Source organism: Tigriopus californicus, chromosome 9, assembly GCF_007210705.1.
Source record: "Tigriopus californicus strain San Diego chromosome 9, Tcal_SD_v2.1, whole genome shotgun sequence".
NCBI classification, from domain to species: domain Eukaryota; kingdom Metazoa; phylum Arthropoda; class Copepoda; order Harpacticoida; family Harpacticidae; genus Tigriopus; species Tigriopus californicus.
The window spans coordinates 13,494,463-13,519,026 of NC_081448.1; the positions used below are offsets into that span (position 1 = coordinate 13,494,463).

At 41.0% G+C, this 24,564-nt stretch overlaps 2 protein-coding genes and 1 long non-coding RNA gene across 3 annotated transcripts in view; 2 read left to right on the top strand and 1 right to left on the bottom strand.

The window, feature by feature from the left end:
- The window catches only part of LOC131886559 (NIF3-like protein 1), a 23,605-nt gene extending 5,338 nt beyond the window's left edge, over nucleotides 1-18,267 (top strand). Inside the window, exons 3-5 of the mRNA XM_059234928.1 lie at nucleotides 14,493-14,685; nucleotides 14,852-15,078; nucleotides 17,954-18,267. Coding sequence (XP_059090911.1) covers nucleotides 14,493-14,685; nucleotides 14,852-15,078; nucleotides 17,954-18,222 — 689 coding nt within the window. The 3' untranslated portion in view covers nucleotides 18,223-18,267. The remainder of the gene's footprint in view (nucleotides 1-14,492; nucleotides 14,686-14,851; nucleotides 15,079-17,953) is intronic.
- On the top strand, nucleotides 5,593-13,885 carry LOC131886558 (ATP-binding cassette sub-family C member Sur-like). The gene is made up of 2 exons (XM_059234927.1): nucleotides 5,593-5,817; nucleotides 7,905-13,885. Exon 2 carries the CDS (start codon nucleotides 7,913-7,915, stop codon nucleotides 13,766-13,768), a length of 5,856 nt encoding a protein of 1,951 aa, XP_059090910.1. The 5' UTR covers nucleotides 5,593-5,817; nucleotides 7,905-7,912; the 3' UTR covers nucleotides 13,769-13,885.
- Nucleotides 15,161-18,082, bottom strand: LOC131886561 (uncharacterized). The gene is made up of 2 exons (XR_009373934.1): nucleotides 17,941-18,082; nucleotides 15,161-15,348 (listed from the first exon to the last, which is right to left on the bottom strand). It is a non-coding gene; the product is annotated as an uncharacterized LOC131886561 (long non-coding RNA).
- Nucleotides 18,268-24,564: the final 6,297 nt, after the last annotated feature.

Consider the following 24,564-nt stretch of genomic DNA (forward strand, 5'->3'; position numbering starts at 1 on the left):
AATTCTCGGTTTGGTTGGGCGAGACGTTGAATGTCGTGCTTGAATACACAGAGTGCGATGACTCGCAGTCCGTAAGTCGCTATGGAGACACGACATAGGCCAATAATCTGCATAGAGTATGTAAAAAGACAAAAAAGATAAGTTCTCTGCACCCAAAGATTCAAACTTGCTAACGGTCTAATGGCTGCACCATAGAAAACCATAACTAGAATGCTTAAGTTCAACAGGAGCTGTACCGCATGAGCATGTTTTCAGGTCAGCTGACGCTGGTGGAAATGGCACAAAATATTTCGTTAAATCTCGCTTCAGGCAAGTTGAATTATTAGCATGAAACGTTTGTTATTCCTCTTTAATCTTAATTCCTTTTGAATCTTACAAATATTCAGGTAGAAAGAGTAGTAGAATAATAAAACACATGCTTTTTAGGGCATAATACATGTAACATGTCAAAAAAAGATTTGGACATTAGTAGAGCAAATCATGTAATCTATTGATTGCCCTTGTTTAGCATCGCATCTCGAAAATCTCGAAAGTGCAACATGAAGTTATCTATGGGCTGCACTTGTGGCTTCAATTTTGGCGCGTGTTTCAAATTGTGAATTTTACCGCAAGGAAAAGTGAGATTGGTAAGCCCAAGGGTAAGCCCAAAGCAATGTAGGAATGAAAAGATCTCGACTGTGCTTCCTGGCATGCAGTTCATCTAATTCTCTTTCTATCTGAATTCGGAAATGCAAAGTGATTCTCACTAAGTCTTTGAGTGCTTGAGAGGATGTGTAAAAGATTGATACTCCCAACGACAAAGGCTTTAGTGTTCTTGAAAAAGTCGTCGAAGTAGTGTTCACTTTGGCTTGAATCAGGCTTTGGACAACCATTTTGGACGAAAGATTGTCAAAAATCAATTTATTATCTTTGCACAAATTTGCAAATTGAAATTCAAGTCGCTTTATCACTAATTCAATTGAATGTGATAAATTTGTAGGAGTATGGACACATCCCCCAAAACGAAAGTCTTAGCATTGGTGCATGATCCTGTGGGGTTCAACTGCAAGGGTCATTAACCCTGCGTTGCTCGGTTGCAAAGGTTTTACAAATGAACACATAATGTTGTGTGATTTTGATCCAATATCTGAAAAAGACTCCCCTTATTGACCCCTTTTAGACGTCCAGGGAGCGGCAGCTGATTCATATTTTTATTAGCGGGGACTATGCTTATTTTGAAGGACCGGTGAGTGGTTAATGCTCTGCCTAATTGCACACTGGTTCATGGGTTCAATCCCAGATGTCTTTCCTAAATCTAACGCTTATTCTCCTTTACAAACTAGAAAGAGCCTCATATGGTGCATGAAAATTATTAGTGAAGCGGGTTAAAGTTTATCCATATAAACACCAATGCAAAAAGACGACTTTGTATTGTATATTATGTTTTTAATGAATTATTCAAAATAGGAGTGAATCAAAATTTGCCCAAGTTCTTGCGTAAAACATGTGTCGTTGATCATATTTCCATTCAAGAGAAAGCATAGAAGAGCAAGATCGGTTTTCTTGTGTTTCTTTACTGGAGCTGAATCGGTAACTATAAACAAGTGCTACTTAAGCCGATTGAAAAATCAGCTACCATACCCTATCAGCCATTCGGCTGCCACCCATGTGCTCTGAAAACGAGTCCGCCTGGCTAGCTCTCATCGCAATCTCTAGGCCTTACTTCCTCTATGATATTGCCATCATATTGAGACTTGGACAATTTGGCCCGTCTTTTAAATTGAGTGTCTTCAAGAGTCTCGAAACCGAATAAAAGAAAATCGTGTTCGTACTAAAGATGATGCGTGTTTGGTCGATGTGACACTTGCTGCTTTGCTGACATCACGCATGCGTTTCAATAACCATTTTGAATTTTGGCATCGGAACAAGTCTCCTCTTTAGGCCATGTCTAAAGCTGAAATAATTGTAAGTAGGAACTTGAGCTTTACCCTCAAGGACGAACCCAAACAAATATCTGCCGAGTACATTTAGTGGTTCACCTTCGAACTTGCAAGTTCTTTCCCTGCAAGTGGCCAATTCCCTCATGCATTGAGAAAGGTCTTTGGTACAGTAGTTTCTGTTTAGTCCTAATCCTCTTGTCCTTGATATTGAAGAGGATTGTAACTAAGCGCTGATCGACTTCATTTCAGACTAACCACTCAATTGTCGAGCTAGCAGAAGAGTTCCACTTACTGGAGTAGTTTGTATCACATTAACGTCGAATGAGATTTCTTGGGATGAATTTTGCTTCAAAGTTGATTCTTGTTTATACGTTTTGTAGACCTCCATAACACCATCAATCAACCTCGACATTTGTACACAACTCATCAGATGAATGCCCCGTTAATGTTTGAACTGTGTTCTTCATTTGGTCAACAAACGAGATGAGTGGTATTTTCTGGCATCCAAATTCGAGTGATGGGATATTTTGACAGTTCAGGAAACTAAAACGCTCGTAGATTGAAAGCGTCAGTGACTCTGTCTAGCCTGGCAACTACAGTTAAACCGAGTCATTGACCATTTACTCGTACTACACATAAGCTTGTCGGGCTTTAGCCCATGATTATTGATCAGACTCCTGGCACATTTAGCCCAGGCCATTGATTGGGTCAATCATTTACAGCGTGACATGAAAGTCTTGGGCCCATGGAAAAAACAGAAGCATTCTTCGTTCTATGAACTTGCAATTCAATAAACACCATGCAGTTCATGAATTCGCAATAAAGCGAGTAACCTAATTCCAAAAACGGCTACATTTCACATTTTGTGGTGCTTTTCATATTGATGACACAATGCCATGAAAGGTTGAGAAATTATGGACTCTGAAAGCTAGTGCCGATATCAGTCCCGACCCTTAATGGTATTGCGCCATCTATGGGCCACTATGAGAAACAACACATTAGTCGTTTTGTTTTCTTACGATATCCGATGGCAGCTCTCTTGCTCGACCTGTCATCTGATTGATGGGTGTCCCAATTGAGGATATTCCCGCTTCGTCATTACAGCCAACATTAATTATTACCTCACCCTTGTGAATGACCGCAGGTTCGTCTATCGAAGTTGTTAAAAGGAGCAACTCATGTTGTAAGCAAATACCACAGAGAAGCTTGGACTTGGCTTCCCTGGAATTGAACCAGGATTCGCAAATTGGAGTGCAGATGCTCTACCAATACGGTACCCCAGCAAGCCTACACAAAGTGGCCGGTCTAGGGTACCAAAGAATTCCTTACATTTGAATTATGAGCTATAGTCTTTAGATAGTGAAGCATGTGATATACTGGGTGCGCGGAAACTTTGACGACACTTTTGGATTTGAGTTTTAAAAGTTATAACTCCCCATTGAAGTTGTAAAAAATGACTATGGTATTAAATATAGAGCCCAAACAAGTAATAGTACCAAACTTATCGAAAATATTGTTACTTGAAATTATTCAAGAGGCCATCTTTTTCTTAACATTAATAACGACACCAAAAATTCGAAAAGTGGAAATATCTTAACCACACACCTTATCGTTGAATTGTCAAATAGTTCATTTCATGGAGTAATTATTCTCAATATACTGGATGCAGTTTTATTCAACACTTGCACAGTTTAGTCAAACTTCAAGCCTTCTGTTTATTGGCTATTACAAAATAGCAAGTGAATAATAATACTTTCAAGAAAGTTTCAAGTCTTATCATAAACATTTACTATTCTCAATATACTTAGAAAATAAAACATTTGGTTCGTTTTTGGGCACTAAAAACTCTTACATTTCTTGGCAATTTCATGAAAATTTACCTTGCTAAATTTGATGCCAAACACATGTATAAGTCTCCTTCAATTCATTGCAGAACAAAGAGTACCCAGTGTCTATCAATTGCGTTTTTTCAAAATTTGTTTTTTATGGCTCAAGGGGACTAAGACACTAATTCTAGCTAAAACGAACCATTTTTATCTCAAAAACCTTTCCGTTTGTTTTTTGTAGCAATGATCTGAAAATTCCAAGACCTTTTGAACCGCTAGCCACGTATTCAAAATATATTCTAGCACCGCTTTGCAAATTCCATTAGAAAAGGACTGTGATGTTTATGAAAGTGCCTTCACGTTGTTTTTTGTTTAACTCATTTCGAACCATCCAGAGGCTGAATTTGAATTTAGTTGAGAAAATAAGTCACTTTAGACTCCCCTAAAGAGACCTCTGGACGCACGCTTTTTCTGTTTGGTGGTTGTAGAACATAACCTAATAACGCCAAAAGTGTGCTAATGTCAAAGATGTTATGGCTGTAGGGAAGCTATCTGTTCCTTTGACAAATGAAATTCTTTTGAAGTTCTACTACCTCAAGACTTTCTGTCACTATATAAATTGGTCGTTTTGTTAGCATGAAGTTACTTACTCCAAAGGTTATTCTTAGGTTAAAAAGTCATACTACCAAAGATAATTTCAAGTTTTGATATATTATGTATTATAAATATATTTAGAAAGAAACCTGATTTGCCCCTCCAACTTTTAGCAAGATCATTTCCGACATTTACCCTTACGGCTTACAGTGTAAAAACAAAACATACCTTTTTTGCTGTGAGAATATTTTTGTGCGTACCAAATTTATACTCGTATATCTTTTTGGGAAAAGCCAAAAATAGCTTCTTGCCATTCGTAACATGACGAAAGAGACTATTACTTGGATTAATGGAACTCAAATGATTGCATTCATGCTAACATTCAAAGATGGCCGACGATTGAGTTAATGAATTATTGAAAAAAAAAATAGTTCTAACTCAAAGATATTTGCGCAAAAAGTTCACCTTTGCCGACATTCTACTCATTTACACTAATCACTTTTTGCCTGATTATTTTTTCCAAAAAAAAAATTATCGTCAAACGCAGAAACATCTGGAGGATACCCTTTTTGATAATTTTTATGACAGGCGACATATTCGTGTGTAGTTTGATGAAAATAACTATAAAACAAACACGTTTTTAGGCAATCGCAGCTATCCTATTTTCTTCTTCTCAGGTTTGCATCACTTGGCATGCCGTCAACCACAAAGATGAAAAAGAAATTAAGAAAAAAATGTTTCTAAACTTTCTGTTTTATGGATAAAATTCAGGAAACCCTTCAAACTGCAGTAGCATGTTCATTGCTATTGGATGTATTTGTACTTGTCTTGTTCGAACAATTGGATTTCCAACTTCAATCAGCAACCTTTCATTTTAAACAAGGAGCACATACTCGTACGTAGAAGAAGACTTTCCGTAAATTTTCAGGGCAGCTTATACCCCGAAATTCAACGGTGTTTCAGTCTGTAACTAGGGTCACTTTTGGTGGTTCTGATGGAAGCGCGCTCTCGGTCGCTGGTTTGCTTTTCATGACTCTATGCGAGTCCATCGCGGTCTCTTCGCCGCAAGCAAAGCGTACTGCCGACAAACATGGTCCTACTACAATATCCATCAAAGTAGTCTGTCCTCGACGAAACCGCCTCCTGTCTCTTTCTCGATCTGTCCGTCCGGCTTAGTTCGTTCCATGGTGGGAAGGAAGGTTGTCACTCTGAATGAGTTCTCTCCCAAGGAGGAAGTAGGGAAATAGTGTGCCGGAGATAAATCCTCCAGGATGCATTGGTGCACCTCCCATTTCCACTTGAATTAGGATGCGGAAGGCTCGACCTTTTTTCAACTCGGTCGCGGCCACGCTCTAATGTGAAAGAAAAACCGGGTTTCCCGAGTGACGTGACCTTCTTCACCTGTTGCATTGTTCTTCGCCAACCAGAGAAGTGACAAAAAGGTCAAGTTGCCTTGCCTTTGGCCATTAAAGTTAGATGTGAGCATGTGAAAAAGCGGATCTGCAAAGAGTGCGTGTCGTTGGGATTGTGTGAATGTGACTGTCTGTCGCTAATATCTTGTATTGTATGTGGCTTATTTAAGACACTTTTAGCATGGAAATGGAAGAGGAGGCTCGAATGTTCGAAACATGTTACATGTTGTGGGACTCATGCAATTTTAATCTAGGAACAAAATAATTATGGAGCTCTCAGTCTTCAGCTGTGTTGGAACATTGAACACGATCTGAGTTCCAAGAGATTCGTGTACATTATTATGTTCCGCCGTTTATCAAGATTTTTTTCGAGGAGCTCAAACTTATTGGTATTGTTCCTGTCCATTAAAGTTGGCCTTTCAAAAATTTATGGACCTCTCTTCAAAACTTCTGAAGGAAGTTCGACTCGCCTATCGCTTAAAAAAACTGTTCAAGGTCAAAATGAAGGCTTACTCCTCTATTGATACCAATTATTCTTCTTATTCCATCTTCTGTAATTGGTTGAAGGCTGTGTCGCTCGAAGTCCACTTTAAGTTTCAAATATGCAACTTACATTGAACACACACAAATCGCAAGACCAAAGAAATCTATTAAGAAAGACTCTATTCTAAGGGAGTAAAAATCTCTGCCACGTTTATTGGAAGTGACCGAGTGAAGTAGTAGTAGCGATTCTAAAGGAAGGGTTAGTCATTTTTTCCCATATTGAGATTTGGTTATATGGCCTTTTTGTCAAATGTTCCCTAGTTTTGTTGGCTTTCAAAGCTCCCAGATCAATTGCCTTTTGTTGTGAAGTCATTAGTTCTTATTGTGCCTCACACTTGGTTCAAATTGTACCACCATTGGGTCTTCGTGTGTAATTTCAGGGTGGAACTGAAATTGCCATTTGCTTCCAAATGGAAATGCGTGGTGTTCGACTCAATATGTTGTAATGTTCCACTTACCTTCTGCGAAAGCTCATGTATGTGGAATAATGGAGTGCCCGGACTTATCCATTCAATTAAAGCTAGAACTGTGCCTTAAAATTGATGACGAAGGGGTCTTGAAGAGAGACCATAATAAAATTTGGACAAGTCATAATGAATCATTTAAGAAGACATGTCAAAAATGTGGAAGCCCGATACAGCCTTCATTTAGTTTCAAGAACAGCCTTGGTTTTAACAGTTCTTGGCATTTGTTTTCAACGTGCTGGATCTTTTGATTCAGCGGATCTTGCATAGAATATGTCATTTCCTCGAAAGAGAATTCCATGAATTTATCTCGAGGTGTTGATGTGATCCACTAGGTAACAGTTCCTTTTGCATCCCTGATGAATTGTTAATCAAAGTAAGGCATCTAATTTAAAATGTAATCTCGGGTTTCTTTTCTCCGAACAATGACCGCCTTTTTCAGTCAGGAACGAACCAAATCCAAACTTGCTCCAATCAATTTTTCAAGCATTCTCATAACTTATGGTGGCTCTCTGGAGAGATTGGCCCTCGTTAATTTTTCACTCTTACTCTGAAAGCTCCTTCTGGTTTGCTGCTCTTGTGGGAAAGTGAAAAGGTCACAGACAGTAGATATTATACGTAGTCATCTCGCACGTATGCAAATTTGGGATTGACAAGACTTACAATTTGCTTTATGAGAGCTTAGTGGAACGTTCCCATTCAAAAACCTTTATCACTTTTATCACTACAAGCTTACTATAATCCCCATCCCACGATCTAGCAATATCGAATTTTTGAGCCAGTTCTCTAGTAAGACCACGTACTATGATCCCATCTCAAGAGAGTAGACACATAAATTTCCTCTCTTTGTTTTGGTATGACTTTTTTTTCGGGGTTGCAAGTCTCGATCTAGCTGTACTTTGTGTCTCCACAGAGGGAGAATGATACCGAATGCCGAGCGGCTAAATCTCTACCCATTTCTCCAATCTAGCTCCAGAATCTGGCTTTGATTCTGCTGCGTCAGTGTGTTTATACTCGGACCTCAGTTTGTATTGCTAAAGTGTGAGAGTACGTGAGAGAGGAAACGAGCGAAAGCTCATCATGTTTTCAACCCATATCCCATATTCCGCTTTTTCACATGATCAATACCAATTCTATCCTCAAGAGTGATCAACATGCCCACCGTAACGGAAATGTGCCTGTGTCAAAGCGGTTTGAATATCCGCATCAATAGCACGATTGATGACACTGACCCACCGGAGCGTGATTGCCGCATCGAGTTCGCTATGATCACCTTGAACAGTCTCTTCATTTATGTGACTCTGATGCTCCATTTACACGTGAAGTTCTGCTCGTCCAGGAACCGACCTGCTAATAGAAGAAGAGGCATGAATACGCCCATACCGATTTCGGCAGTGCCACCCGATCGACGAATCGTAGGACACAACTTGATCTGGATCCTCATGTTGTGTCAAGTGATGTGCAGTCTCTTTGCTTTGGTTGAGATCCTGTTGATCCTCGCCAAACGAGACGTGTTATTCCTGGTATCGTTGATCGAGACTTTGATTACCTTCATCACGTCTATCTTGATTCCGGTTTACTTTGATGCCGTTGAGCTCAGAGGTGGAACGGTTCAGAGGAAAGTGCAAGAGCTCCTCCCACTCGTGTGCCAGTTTTTGGGGTCTACCATCATTCTGGGGCTTCGAGCAAATCGTTTCTCGAGTAATACTACTCCTAGAGTGGAGTCCTTTGGCGACAGACATCTTATATTCATGCTCACCGTGCTACAAGTCATTGTAAACACTACACTCTTCCTCATTTTGATGTTTGCTTTGGTAAAGAAGGTGCTCCTTCACGATCGACGAGCGGCCTCGAAACGACCTCCCCTCCCTGGGAATGGCCAATATCCAAATGACAACCCAATGACATTCGATCACGAAGCGGATATAGATACAACTTTTGTCTACCAATACAACCACGTGTCTTTCTTTTCCAAGATGTGCTTCACATGGCTGCTCCCCCTGCTTCAAAGAGGCTATCGAAACCCTCTGGAATTGACAGATTTGCACAAACTGCCAGCCGAAGAGAAGGCCCGAAGACAATATGAGCATCTGAAGGCCTGTATCAAACAGCCCGAGAAACGCGTGCTCAAGGCTTGCCTTATCATGAACTGGAAGCTAATCCTCCTCGGGGGTTTCTTCCGATTTTGGTCGGATGTCTTTGGCCTGGTTGGAGCGATGAGCATCAAGTTTATTGTCGACTCAATCTCAGAGGACTTTGAACATATCTTGGCCGAAGAGAGCAACAACCAAACGTCCCCAGGGAATGGATCTTCATCATTGATTGCGAACTCGGGTTACGACTCCCACTCGATTTTCAGCAACTTCTCCAACGAAGACCACTCTTTGGCCCCATTAACTCTGGAGGAGTTCTTTTCGGATAGCTTCGTCATTGCCATCATCATTTTCCTAGCAGCCTTGGGCCAAGGAGCCTTCTCCCAAACATCCAGTCACCTTCTCACTATAGCTGGAGTCCGATCCAAGAATGCCTTACATGTTTTGCTTTATGAAAAGGCTTTGCGACTTCCGGTGGGAACTGTCCAACACACACCTGTCATTAAGGAGGCCCTTTGCATCTCAAACACATGCTCCACCGATGAGGCCGAAGAGGCCAATGAGGGCAACATTGATATTGGGTTTATCACAAACCTGGCCTCAGAGGATATCTTGAACATCCGGGAGCTGATCTGGAATATTCACTATCTGTGGGCTTTACCTCTCAAGGTCATAGTGATCATTGGTCTCCTGTACCTGAAGATGGGAGTAAGTGGCGCCACTGGCGTTGTCATTGGAACGCTCATCATTGTTCCACTCCAATTCCTGACAGGAAAACTCATGTCAGATAACAATAAGCGGATTTTTCAAGCGCAAGACATCCGCTTGTACAAATCCACTGAAACTATGCAAGGCATGAAAACAGTAAAACTAGGTTGCTTGGAAGAGGCCATGTTTGCCAAGATTGATGACGCCCGAGATCGTGAATTACGCTTTTTACGCCGGGATTCATTCTTTTGGTCCATCATGGCGTTTTTGGCAAGTGTCTCGACAATTATTGTGAGTACAGTCACCGTGGGGCTTTATGTGGCCTTGGAGGATACCAATTTTAGCGCAGCCAACATTTTCTCGGCTTTGGCTCTCTTGGGACAGCTCACAGTGTGTCTGTCTGTGTTCCCAGTGACAATTCCCATCTTCATCAAGGGCATTGTGAGCAGGTCACGACTGCTCGAGTTCTTTGCCCGCTCCGAAGTAAACATCTACAAAGATTACTCGGACAACAAAAAACCATCACAGTCTTGCGGTAGGACAGTGACAGCTTCACCGGAAATAGGACCACTAGGTGAGGTTCATTTGGATCAGGAGCAAGAAGATGATGAGGAAGAAGAAGATGATGACGAAGAAGAGGAGGAGGGTGATGGCCTTTCAAACATTGAGGAAGAGAAAGAGTTCTCGGATAGTCAATCCAAATCTGCTCACCAAGATTCCAGGAAGAATAGCTGTCAAAACAATAACATCCACAAGTTCCCAAGTACTGCATTTTCAATTCAAAACGGCACGTTTTCATGGCCCAAAACCAACGCCAATGTTTTGCGTGACATCAATCTTGAGGTGAAAACCGGGGGCCTCACGATAGTCATAGGACCCTCAGGCAGCGGCAAAACAGCCCTCATATCGGCTCTCACCGAAGAGATGGAACGACTTCGAGGGAGCATCAAGTGGCATTTACCCCCCTCTGTTGCTCTTACGGGACAAAGACCTTGGTTGTTGAATGCCTCCATACGTGACAACATTCTTCTAGGGCGAGCATTTAAGGAAAAGCGTTACGAAAAAGTTCTTCGTGCTTGTGATTTGGTGGCGGACATTGAACTTTTACCAGAAGGCGATGAAACGGAAGTTGGTGAACGAGGGGTCCTCTTGAGTGGTGGGCAGAGACACCGAATTGCAATTGCCAGGTGCATTTATTCGAAAGCTCCTTGCACGTTCTTGGATTCGCCCTTCAGTTCATTAGACTCGAACATCACTACTCACATCTTTCATGAGGGAATTCTTAGGATCCTGCTCAAGCGCAGAAGAACGGTCTTCATGGCCACTGATCGAATCGACTTCCTACAAAAAGCTGATTGGGTTATCTACATGAGTAAGGGCACAATTAAGGCCCAAGGCTCCGTGGACGAGATTATGAGACACTATCCAGAGTTACGCATCAATGTTAGGCACATTATCTCCAGAACCTCAACTTTGAGCTCGGATGACGGACTGGTTGAAGGGAAAACCGCTCAAGAGAGATGGACTTTACTGAAGAACGTGACCATATTCATGAAACAAATGCAAAGAGCAAGGCTTGTCAAAGACTCATCCAAGACCAACAAGCCTCAGTTCAGCCGGAACATTGGTCTGCTCAAGAAGAACAGTTCCACGAACAAACTTGCTCGAACTCAAATCCGAATGGACAGTTCCTCGCAATTGACCTTATGCCATGACATCCTGCTCCCCTCCGACGAGTGTGTGGGTTCAAACAATATATTCGAGCAAGGATCCGGACTGACCAGGACAGACTCTCGTCGAGGTCAGTATGGAAGTCTGCGGAAGCATCGGAAGTTCCGCACCAGTAGTGGATCCAGCGTAGGAAATCACAAGCTCAAGTCAATATCACGAGCCTCTTCATGGAGTACCAGCTTCAATAATGGGGTGCCTGTCACCTCTCTAAAACACGGTGGTCCTGTTATAAATCCGGCCAATCGGCGTCTGGCAGGGGTGGGGAGTTCCAACAGTTCCATTGGCCTTGTTCGACAAAGTGCCATCTGTCAAGCACCTTTACCTTCAACGGGATCTTTTGGAACACCTCGTAGTGTGAAGCATCAGGGCGAGTTTCAACGAATGCGTTCATTCCACCACATGTTGGCCTTTAAAAACCGATTAGTTAACTCGGGGAGCAGTGCTTCCTTACCCAAACACAGCTCTTCTGAGCCTGAAGGCTTTTCTTTTGAAAGCAACATGTCCTCATTTCGGTCTCGCTCCACCAGTCGGCAATCTTCATATCAAGATTCAAATGCTTCCTCCGTGGTTCTCCATAAGCCCGCCTATCCTCTTCATTGTCGGGTGATGCGAATGACGTCAAATGCATCCGCCATCTCCCAGATCTCTGGGTTCAGCGACGATTTCCACGATGACGACGAGGACGATGGTTTGATTGTCACCCGAGAATCGTCTAGCCAGGAGAAGCGGGAGTATGGTCAAATTGGAATTAATGTTTACTCCGAGTACTTCACGGCCGGGGGCCTTCACTTTGCCGCCATGTTCTTGTTCCTGTCCATTGCCCTCCAAAGCATCAAGGTTTACATGGACTTCCTGTTACGAGACTGGTCTCTGGAAGCCGGGAATGTCCACAACTCTGTGTCAATGTCCTACTTCACCTCGTATAGCACATTCTCCATCCTCGTGTTGGTGTTCTCGTGCTCAGCAAATCTAATTGGTCAGTTAATTGGGGCCAGAGCTCGGAGAACACTTCACTTTCGAATGCTCACCAACTTACTACGATGCCCTCTCGACCTTTTTGAAGCCCATCCAATTGGACGGATTATCAACAGATTCTCCTATGACATGTTCGTGGTGGACCAGAAACTTCCTGCCTGCGTTCAACGTCTGGTTCTGGTGTCCTTGATTTGCATCTCGGCCCTGGTGGTCAATTCGATCCAATCGCCTATATTCATTGTCTTTGCCGTTCCCATGATTGGCATTTACTGGTGGCTGCAGCACTACTATCGGTGTACTTCCCGAGAGCTGCAACGATTAGATAGTATCAGTCGAGCACCGGTCCTTTCGCATTTTTCCGACACATTAGGAGGGTTGAAGACGATCCGTGCCTTTCGGGAACAAAACCGATTCCTGAACCAGTTGTGTGAAAAAATTGATGCCAACACCACGTCGTTTCTCATCCTTCAGAGTGGCTGCAGGTGGCTGGGCGTGAGTTTAGATTGCACAGGTGCAGTCATGGTGTTCGTCTCGATCATCATCAATCTGTTTGTGTCCTATCAGTCCCCCGGGGAGCAATCCTCAGCCACCATTGGCCTTTCAATGAATTACAGCCTTTTGGTACCCATCTACTTGGCCTGGGTGGTCAAGTTTTTGGCTGACATTGAAAATTACATGAACGCCGTGGAAAGGATCCTAGAGTACACTGATTTATGTGTTGAAGAAGAGTTCCAATTGGAGAACTGTGAGGACCAGCTCAGTAATGATGGAGTGATTCGATTTGATAACGTTGGCTTGACCCACAGTCTTGATCTGAGAGCCATTATTCAATCGCTCAATCTGGAAATCCCGACCAAACAGAAAGTGGGGATTTGTGGGCGCAGTGGAGCCGGAAAGTCGACCTTGGTAATGAGTTTGTCACGGGTGACAAATGTCCTTCATGGGAAAATCACTATTAACGATGTTGACATAGCAAATATCCCTCTCAAGAATCTTCGTCGCTTCATTTGGACGGTTCCTCAAGACGTTACCTTATTCAGTGGAACCCTTCGAAGCAACCTTGACCCTGAAGACCAATTTTCTGACGCCGAGATCTGGCACAGCTTGGAACACATCGGACTCAAGGACATGGTCCAGAGTCTTGCCAATGGTTTGGACACGGAAGTGATCGAAAACGGGGACAACTTCAGCTTGGGCCAGAAACAGGAACTCGGTCTGGCCAGAGCCATTTTGCTCAAGCCTCCGATCTTGGTTCTGGACGAGGCCACGAGTGCTCTAGATCCGGCCAGAGAGATCCAACTGCACAAGTGCCTACTAAAGGCCTTCGCTGATTCCACCATCATTGCTGTTGCTCATCGTTTGGCCAATATTGTTCCTTACGATCGTGTCTTGGTAATGGGCGATGGTCGAATTCTAGAAGATGGAAACCCACGAGAAATGCTGAAGAAGCCCATGGGGTTCTTTTCGTCTCTTTGGAGAGCGGCTGGGGAAAAACCTCTCTAGTATTAGCTTGCAACTACATTTATTCCTCACAGAACATACAGTATTGAATTGCACCACCAGTCTCCAGTTTATGATGATATTTTGCCAAGCTTCGAAATAATAATGGACATTAATGCAGTTTCTGTCTTGGTCTTGGTCGTGAACAATTGGTCTTTGTTCATCATCATCACACATCGTATTTCAATAGTGATGGCCTCATTTTTCCTTATTTCTGGCTATTAGATTTGCGATGTTGCAAAGAGGTCCTTGTCCTTGTCTTGTCCTTGCCGGGACAACCAGTTGACGGTTGTTTGTTATTTTTTGTGCTTGAAATTGTGTCAGCCTTATATTGGTTCCGTAACAAGCCACTAATTGGGTCCATGGATTGAAAACAGATAGGACAAAGTCAATAGAACACAGACGTTCACTGAAAATCCTTCCATTAAGTTTCCATTCATTAGCTAGGTCTTCAGCAAATATTGAATGTATTCTTATCTTCTTCAACTTGATCAGGGATCAATGGCACAAAGTACAGAGCACTTCCAAATTGAAGCATGAGCTTTTGTCATTAGTTCCATCTCGAAAACCTTGAAGAGCCCTCAAGATGTTCTACTCTCATTTTCAAGAAGGTTACTTCGTCAGAAATTGGTTAAGCCCCCCACCCCCCGGGGGCTCTGTTCACCATGAAAACCTGGAATTTCCAAAGAATTGCAATTCGTCTAAGGGATCGATATTTATTTTTCAGGTTCGGGACCAATCAGTGTCCTTCATCAAGGCCAAAACCCTTCTTTCTCCGGGAACTACAGCCACTCGGTTAGGGTGGATCCGCTTCCACCTTTAAAGGCCGATGTGAATACTGCCTTGGCCACGATAATGAACATCCAAGGGGTGAAGGTCCATGTAGAGGACTCCCAAGGGAGCGTGACCGTGGATTGTGGGTAGGGTCTTTTTTGTCCAATTTGGTCAAGGCTACCATTTACACACATATCAAGCTCCTCCTCGGACAAGCTACCTTGGTAGACCTTTCATTGGTTTTGATTGAAACTTAAGTCAAATATTAGATTTAGATTGGCCATAACGAGCGGGTTTATTGACACGTTTCAGGATGAAAGCACTTCCGGAAGTGATTGCAGCTCTCGAGAAACCCACGGGCATGTCTTCATCCATGATCAAAGTATTCCAACTGGAAAAGCATCCGATTCTTGGCCAAGGCATGGGTCGATTGAAGGCTCTGGATAAGGCTCTGACCCTTCGAGAAATCGTACAAGTGGTCAAAAAGCACACAGGAGTGGAACATCTGAGAGTGTGCGTGGCCATGGGCAAAGATTTGGGTAAGTAGCTCAGACAAGTTTGGATCTAATGTTGTTGGATCTCTCACTAATATTTCGAAAAAGTTGCATTGAAGTCGGTGACTCGAAAAAACAGATCCTTTTTATTAGACCACATTCAAGTCATATTATTTTCTTCGTGAAACAGAATAAAAGCCAAAGTAAATGAAACTTGCTTCCAAACATCCAGGTGTTTCATTCTTACTCGATAAGGTTTCCAATCCATCTTCTGGCATTGTTTTTTTTTAAACCTGATGGATCTACCCAATGGATCTGAAATAAGTCAACGAAAGTGAAATCCTAACACCTGCAGAGAATGAATACCCCTAAAAACTAACTGTTTTCGACCCTTTGATTCCAAGGAGTGAAGAAAATTGTAAATAAAATAGCAAACTTTGCGCAAGAATGAATTTAAGCCGAAAGCATCTTTTTATCCGAAAATGATACGCTGTGAGAGAAATCTGGTATTGTTCAATTTACGTCCTAATAGAAAATGTTTCAAGTTTGCATTCACTTCGACTAAGACTGTCTAATAAACGTTATGTCTTAAAGAATGAAAGGAGCCAATCAAAGGAAACCAATTCCTAACAAAGTGATTCTCAATTTCTCTTAAAGTAAGGCAATAGTGAGCGTTTTTTCAAGCCTTTTCCTTACGTTATGAGGATTCGACCTTCATTTGGACAGCTGCATTCCGTTGAGCCAAATATGCATTGTAAGAGAACTTGAAAGTACCTTGGATCTTGCTTGCCCAGATGGGTCTACTTTTAGAGTAATTCAAATGTCAGATGGAGAGCATTAAGCGTGTGGTCAGCTTTCCCATAATGCTATCCGAGGAATATCAAATTACCCTCTGCATATTTGAAAGGACCAATCACGTTCAACAAAGTATGGCCTTGGAACGTTTTCGATGAACGGAGTTCTTGAGAAATAGTCAAATCCCAACCACAAGACTTAACAACATAGCCGTTTCTGGTTCATTTCCAAATCGATTTTTTTGGTTTTACAAGTCTGGTGCAAGAAAATGGACCATCAATTGATAATTTTCTGTTCTAGTTCATTGTTTGAAGAGAAAAGTGCCATGGAACCGGATCCCGTGAATGCAATAGATTTCCTCTATATCTATAGCGACTCCCGGCCATCTTGCGGTATCATATTAATATGATTAAATATGTTTTTATAACTGTCAATATGGTCAGAGTTAGAGCCACTAGTTGCTCTAGTCAGAACAAAGAAATTCTTGGCTAGAATTTGATATCACAGCAAGTATGACAAGATGTTGTTCAGATCACTTGATAATAGTGAAGAGGGAAAAAGCTAAACAGAACATACAGGTAGAGGGACAGTTGGGTAATGAATTTCTTGGCTATTGCAAAGTAGGTGGTGTCCCTTGCCAGCTCCCGTGGTTAATGGAATTTGGCTGGAACCCGAATAAAGGTGTCTGAACACCAAAACTCCGAAGGGATGTCGAGCCAAGAACAGCAAGGTCCTTAACCGGAAAGAACAGCTCGTGTCCGGAAGTCATCTACGGAGAGGTCAGGTTCCCAACATTGTTGTACACTGACCTGGGCAGCCCGATGGTGAAGGGCTTCACTTTGATTATTGTGTTGCAATATCTATTCAATTTAGGAATAAATCTAAATTCAATTGATTTTCATTCCGACAGATTTATCATTAGACCATGAGTAGCTTTACCGATTTACTGGACGGCATTTATTACTGGCTATTTTTGCTTCTCAATTGAAGTTTTGTGGTTTAATACTAAAACTCAATTATAGGTTGAATAAATAATTACTTATTTTCTACTTATTAGCTCTATGAGTCTTTATTGGTAGTTGTCAGGCAATGTCAAAGTCCGCATTAGTGTGATTTTCGTCTTTGGGCCCTTCCTTTTTAAGAGAGGTGGGAAAAAGAATCGTACCCGAGACCTTTTACTAACTTGGATAAAGTGCTAACCACTACGCCACGTTTCCTCCCGCAATACATATTATTTTCTAAGATGAGTTTTGATATCCAAATTTGAGGGACGGGACAAAAAGCTATTTTACTTCAGTGCTTCTTCAGAGGTATAGCTATATTGAGTCTTGGGAGCTATGATTACAGCTTGATCTTGAAGTCTCATTTCCTTCCTGTTGCACAGAACCATCTCAAGTATCAAGCAAGACTTCCTCTCTTTCATGTTCATGTCAAACGGTTCAAGGATCGATTTTTAGTGTTTGGTTGTTCATCTGGCGAAATGAAACGCCAAAGTTCGTGCAAGCTCCCTCAAACGCAAATTTGACACGAACTTTTCATCCTCGATTGAACGACTAAAAACCGAGTGTGTCTCGGCCATTAACTTGAAAGCGATCTTCCAGATTTAAGTTTCAATTGGAACTTGGATCCTCGAGTGAAAGCTTGCACCTCAAAATTTGCCGTTTATACTCGCTACAATTGCTTCCTGCGCATCTAACTACGCTCAAGAGTGCTTGCACCCAAGAGCTTTTAAAACTTGCAGATTACGTTTCCTTTTATTGTGCAATGCAGGAGATTTGTGTTGAAAGAGGTGCCTTTTCATATCTCAAGTTTGTTCAAAGCTCCAATCCCTGTACTTCTACAGACGGTCGAAGTCTTTAATCATACCAAGACAAGTCATAATCAAAAAGTTGCAAGTTGGAGTGTAACCATGGATTTAGCCAGCCATGTTAACGGGCTTTGAAACATATCAAGGCATTTTGTTGCATAAAAATCATCTCTTGTGTCTCCTTTGTCTTCATGATGGGGAAAGAAAACCTTGTTCCACGTCAATTCAAGATACAGGACACACTAGATTGCTTGAACTATTTATTGTTCAGTGTTGCGTAATATTGTAATCAAATGCTTAATTACCTTTTCATTCCAGATTGTTCCATATCCAGTGTGGCAAGTTGTGCGGGCTCTGGGACTTCGGTTCTCAAAGGCTGTTCGGCTGATCTTTGGCTCACGGGAGAGATGTCTCATCACGACCTTCTGGACGTGGTTCACAATGGAGGTTGCGTGATTTTGTGCGAGCATTCCAATTCTGAGCGGAACTTCTTACGTGACGTGGTGGCCGGGAAATTCAAGGGCATTTGCGGCTCTCTTGATGTCAAGATCTCTCAAAAAGATCGGGATCCGGTCATGATCGTTTAGATGAACCAGCACAAAATGGCAAAATAAAACAAAGTGTCTTGAAAAGCGGTTTGTTATGGCAAAAAAATCCCTTCAGGAGAGAAACCTGTTTGACTTCTAATTCTCTATTTTGAGGGATTCAATCGAACTGATGATTTTTTTTACAGCGTGACGAATGGCATAATTACTCATAGCACGTAGAGCTTTTATAGCGCCAAGTTTTGGGTCTCGTGTTTGATATTTTCCTTGTTTATCTTGAAGTGGTCAAGACTCGTATGTTACAAGAGGTGACAGTGTCCTTGATCAATAGAGAAAAGAGCTTTGCATGAATAGAATGCGCTCAATAGATGAAAAAGGACGAACCGAATTGAGCAAATTTTGACACAAAAAGGAGAATGCAATAAATTAGCTAGTGACGAGAGGTGTACTTGAGGGAATTAAATCCAAGGTGAATGGTAACCATGGGATCCAAACTAAGCCGTCCACGATGTGATTTTAGTACTTTTGTTTCTTATTATGAAAATGGTTTTTTCTTGCACTGCTTGCTTATTTTACTTTTTGCACAACTTTTCAAGATTGCATCTCTTCACCTTTCAAAATTAAAATGTTTCTAGGCATAGCCGAAATATCAAGCAAAAGAGTTGTTAATCTCAAAGCAGTTGATACTCTGCTTAAGCTGCAACGCAGTGCTGTTGCTGTGTTCTGTAGCAAAAACAAATATTCAAAATTCACTTTGGAAGCAAGGTTTTTTTTTTGATTGAAGCCAATATAACCAGTTGCTTTTGTAACTTAGCATAATTCTTCCTTTTATATTTGGCTCCCAGAACTGTTTGAATGAGAAATGATATTTGCTGCATTGATTTACTAAAATATAGTGCTTGCAATGAAAGTACGTGCATGTATTTTTCTATTACATTTTCGCTTAACGCCCTCTCATTGGTCTTTCATAATTTTGCTTATGATTCTGTTTAAAAATGCCAACTGCTCGAGAATATGAGTTACCAAATTCCGAACTTATTTATAAAATAATAGAAATCCTTGGGTCCGTAGGGTTATACATAAACCACTGAAAATTATGGACGTACCTCGACCAAGACTAGTCATAACAAAAAGCCAATTCAGCCGCAATTACCTTTAGGCTGTCTGTTGAAACTTTGGTCCGATTTGTTAGTCAAGATGTCAGGGCTGCCAGGCATATGTTGAAAATTGCGTTTTCTTGAGCTTCTCAGAAAGCTATGGACAGGCCGCGAACCTGAAACATGACAAGACTAATGGTGCAGCCCTGATGACTTGTCTTTGTCATCGAGATACGTCCATAATTTTCAGTGGTCTATGGGTCATAGCAACATCCAGCCCCAAAACGATAGTAATATTTGACGAACAAATTGACTCGATTTCATATGTTACACACCTATGTAAAGATCACGCCTTTGATTTATCTCCAGGACTTAAACAAAAAGTGATTGAAAAGGAGCATAAAACATGATTGGAATACGGCCAAAAAGGTTGAAAAAACGTGATGACTTGATAAAAGAGGCTCCAAGTTCGCCACAAATGGTGCAAAATGAGAAAAGTTGAGACATATCGGAACCTGTTGAATTTCTTACCTAATCATGGCTGTAAAACGTTGCAAAACCACGATCATGCTCATGAATACGTAGGTCTCAAAGGACATTTTAAGTCATTTATGCTTAAAAGAGTTATTACAAGAAGAAGAACATGTTTTTATGCGAATCATGTGAAGGCCTTTTGATTATGCATTGAGCTCCACTTTTTGAGTGAGTGATTGCAGTCAGAGTTCTTAGTATGCACGTTCATGATACGTGAGTACCTAACATAGTACGAGAAGAAAAGCACAGAAACAAACTGAAGCTTGCACTCCTCAGGTTTCAAGTTCATTTCCTTCGCTTGGATCAGCTTTGCCTGAGGTACCGCTTTGGATATCGTGGTGAGGCTTAGAAGAAATACGCATAAAAATCGATCATTTTCATGCTCATCAGTTATGAATATTTCTATTTATGTTACTAGGCAGGACATTAGTCGCTACTAAAAAAAGGAATGGAACACGGTTCTCGTTCCTTGAGCCAAAGTGAGAAACTAATTGAACAATCATGTTTTGATTTGGGTTTTCACGGGTTTTTACTAACCGATACAAACAATGTAATCCCTTGTGCAATTAAAACAAAAGTAATTTGTCCAATTTTATCACTAAAATTTGGTCTTTGGTCTACCACCTTGGCAGACCGAGCTAGGCCTTGAATGTAGGCCTAATTTGGAATAAAGCTTAAAAATTTGTCCAAGTCTGACTTAAAAGATGCAACCGGATCAAAAAAAGCCTATGTACGCCTTACGCATATTAGAGGGAAGCAAATTAAACCCTGATGGAGCCCAAGAAAGACGAGAAGTGGACTTCATTGTTCGAACTAGCCTGGATTCTCGTGGACTTGAAGGTGCTCTCAAAACGCACATTGATACTCTACAATCACTCAAGTTGACTCTAAATTCTAGGTTGGCACAAAGTTCATGAATGCTCTGGAAAATGTGCAGTGTCAAATACAGTCCAACTTCTTCCATCTGTCCCAAAACGAAAGTTAAGATACTTATCCGGCATCGGCGTTTGATTCAAAGACACTTTGGGAGATAAATCTTACGTTGTTTGCGATGTTTGAAGTGATTACTATTTCATACGAGTGGAATGAAGCGGAGTACAACTTCGTGAAAATTTCGCCCTGAATGATGTTTTTCATTTCATTGAGATCTATACTATGAAGCTTCGCATGTAAAGATTTTAGCCTTGATGTTCCCTATTCAGAATATCTTATTTATTGTATTGTTTCGGCATTCCGTAATTTCTAGTAAGATTTCCGTAAGAGCTTCATGTGTCCTTCAGTTGCTGCGAGAAAAACTTATGAATGAAAGCCGATTTGTGAGAGTAAAAAAAGCAACGAGTTGGAAATATGTTTTGTTCGTTTTTGAGATCAGAAATATGTTTTGTTCGTTTTTGGGATCCTTACAATGACAACGTACCATTTAAAGATGAAGCAGGATTGCAATTCCAACTCCGAAATAGGGAACAAATTATTGAAATTTCCTTTCTTGTAATTTCGTTATACTACCTTGTTTCCATGAATTTGATGGACAACGAAAATGTTGTATCTGTTGTAAACAAAACTAGCTTTGACAAATGTCTGGAATGTACACTCAACGCAAAAACAACATGTTTTTGCTATCTTTAATAATTGCAGAATGAATTGAAAATGGTTTGAAGCCGAGATGTTATGAAAAAATGGGTTTTGTCGCCACCTTGCTGTTTCGTTCGGCTCTTTTCCCCGCTTCTTCCTAGAACCATGGAACTGATAGCTATCCGTTCCATGCCAGAACTCACCTTGTCCAAATTTGCAAGATTTGGAAGACATCCAAAAGTTTGTTTCCTCAGTTGATCAATATAATTCAAAGTACAATGGAAAAGTCAAGAGAGGTATTAGGGACATTTTGGATTGTAATATATTTATGTATATTAATATATTGGATATTGGATAGCACTTGTTGAACAAATTCAAGACAAATGAAAATGAACTCATCACTTGATTATTCTAGGCAAGTGAAAGTGAGATGTTGTCATAAATGTTCTGGGCAAGTAAAAGTAACTTATTTCTTTTGCGGAACCGAACACTTCTTTTCGTAAATGAAATTTAACTTTCACTTACCCAGTCTGCGAAAGGTGAAGTCCCACCTGTGTAGAGACTGGTTTCATTTCTTGGAAAGTTATGGCGGTGTTCTCTATAGGGCATGTCAACTGAATGAAATTCAAGGAAAAATGTGCTCCGGCACCCTGTTTTTGGGCATTGTGAGACGGAGAACTAAGACAAACATCACAGTCAACTCGCACCATCCGCCCATTGAATTTTCAATAATCAAGCGATTTTGAGTCAGCTGTGTTACAAAACCCAACAAAAGGAACATGTTTGGTGTAATTCGGTGAACGCACTATCAAGTTGGCTCAATTCGGACATTTAGGCAAGCGCTGGTACCAGCAAACAAACTTGCCTGCCAATGCCAGTGATGAAAAATTGGCTTTTCGAACTGGTTTTAACGAAGCTGACCGTTCCTCCTATAGTAATGTAAAAGAAGGGTCAGCTTCTCAAAAACATGTTTGAAGCTCCAAACTTGCATCACTGATATTGGTAGCAGCAAACAAACGAACCTGCCAGAGCTTGCTTAAACGTCCCCATACCAGGATGCTATTTCCTTAGACAAGCAGGGAAAATGAAAGAGATGTCAAAATTAAATGCATGCACAGTGCGGTTTGGCTGGGCATGTTGTCTTCGATTTTACTCCCTGGAATAACATCAGTTGTTCACGAATGCGTTCACTTGACAAGCCCTATTGCTGAAGAAGAGAGACCTAATAGAGTGGTAAACGTTATTCTCCACCGATTAGTTGGCGGTGCTACTTTTTTAAATCTTAACCTGACCTAATCAAACCTAATCTAACCTTACCTAACCTAACCCAACCTAACCTAACACGATATTGATAACCCTTAAAGTCTCTATCTAAACCTTTTAACATTTTGCCACAAATTTAAAAATGAGCACCGCCAACTAATCGGTGGAGAATAACGTTTATCAACTAGACAACGAATTTGTAGAAGGCGGCGTCATATAGGCGCTCATGGGCTCGATCTAACGGTGTGAAGTGAAGAGGCTGCTATATTCTGAATTATTCATGAGCGTAGCGGGAGGCTACAATCGGCGGGTGAGGAGAGTGGAGGCTGTAGACTTCAGCATCGATTCATTCAGCACACCCACAAATAATGAAGTGAACCAGCATGTCACTTCTTACGCCAAACTTGTTTGCTCAGGATGGCTAAGAAAGGGGCTTGTTTGGCAAGCGACTCTGCCAGATCCCGCGAACCAATTGATGCCTCCCTAGACCTGGTAGTAGGAAATAGTTATGCCATTTTATATCTGATGAACCAATATAATGCCTTTCTTCGACCTTTCGTACGGTGAAAGTATTATTTTTGAAGGTTTTTTCCAATTGTTGGTCAAAGGCTCTAACTCTCATTCAGGTCCGTCTTATTTTTTAATCCCAATGAAGAAATAAAACACTTTCTCAAGAGTTTGGATTTCATCCAAGTACCTTAAAATTAGATGCAGAATTTCTGAACCTGATCAAATAATATATATAAATAAAAGTCAAGTAAAATAAATAATCTTCTCGTCTTGAACTGCTGGGATTCCAATCCCGGTAGCGGTAAGGAAGTCCACACAAAAAAATAAAATAAAATAAAAAAGAATTGAAAAGTTTTGAAGGCAGATAGATTGTCCTTTCTAATCTTAAGGACTAACTAATATTTTGGCTTGTTAGCTATTGAATAACATAACTGGAAGGGAAATGGCCTGACCTTGTTTCTTTTTGTTTAGCTCTACATTTTCTGACTCGTTTTCCTTCAACGAATACATGTGATCGAAACAATAGACTTGATAATCTTAACAAAATGTGGAGGTTTAATGTACATAGAGCGTGTTGGAGTTTTATAGTTATATAGTTACAGTTTATATAGGTTTTGGACTTCGCGTTGCTATTTTGCCAATGTTTTTACGGGGTCACCCAAGGCCGCAAATCTAAATGGTGTCCATTCCATCTATTTGTCAGATGTCCATGGTTAGACTAAAATATAGATTTGATACCAATCATGTTGATATCTACTCATCCGGCCACGTTGAACGGGAATTGATCTGTTCTCCCATCTCTACTTGCGGCACGTGGAGAATGGGGAGGACAAAACAGTTGTCTCAACAGTGGGACACAAATATTTTTGTAGCTGACAAAGTTTTAATGCTCTTCCTGTCTTATCGAAGAATTCAAAGGGATGCTCCAAGTACTACTTTACATGAAGAATTGATTTCGATTGTTCGAATTATGAACACGCAAACATCTAATGCAACAATACAAACAGGTTCCACGGCAACTCAACCAAGAACAACTTGACCCTAATGATAGTTCGACCCGGTACAGATATTAGATGTAACATATTGGTTCAAAAATATATTTCATTTACGGAATAAAATTGAAACTCTGTTTTAAAACATGTAAAAATCCAAAAAGCACCATTCAATTCATTATTTAATTCTTTTGAAGACATGCAGTATTTACTGTAACCAAGGCATAAAAAAAAGAAATGATATTGCTTTTTATTTCAAGTTATATTTCTTTTCAATTTTCCGACTAGCGTTGTAGAGTGGGAGGTTGGCCCAGATGGGTACATTTCCATTTCGAATTCGAGATCTCAGTCGTTGGAAAAGAGACACAAGTCAGTTCATGTCGTCTATCTTGATTTTGAGAAGGCCTGTGATAAAG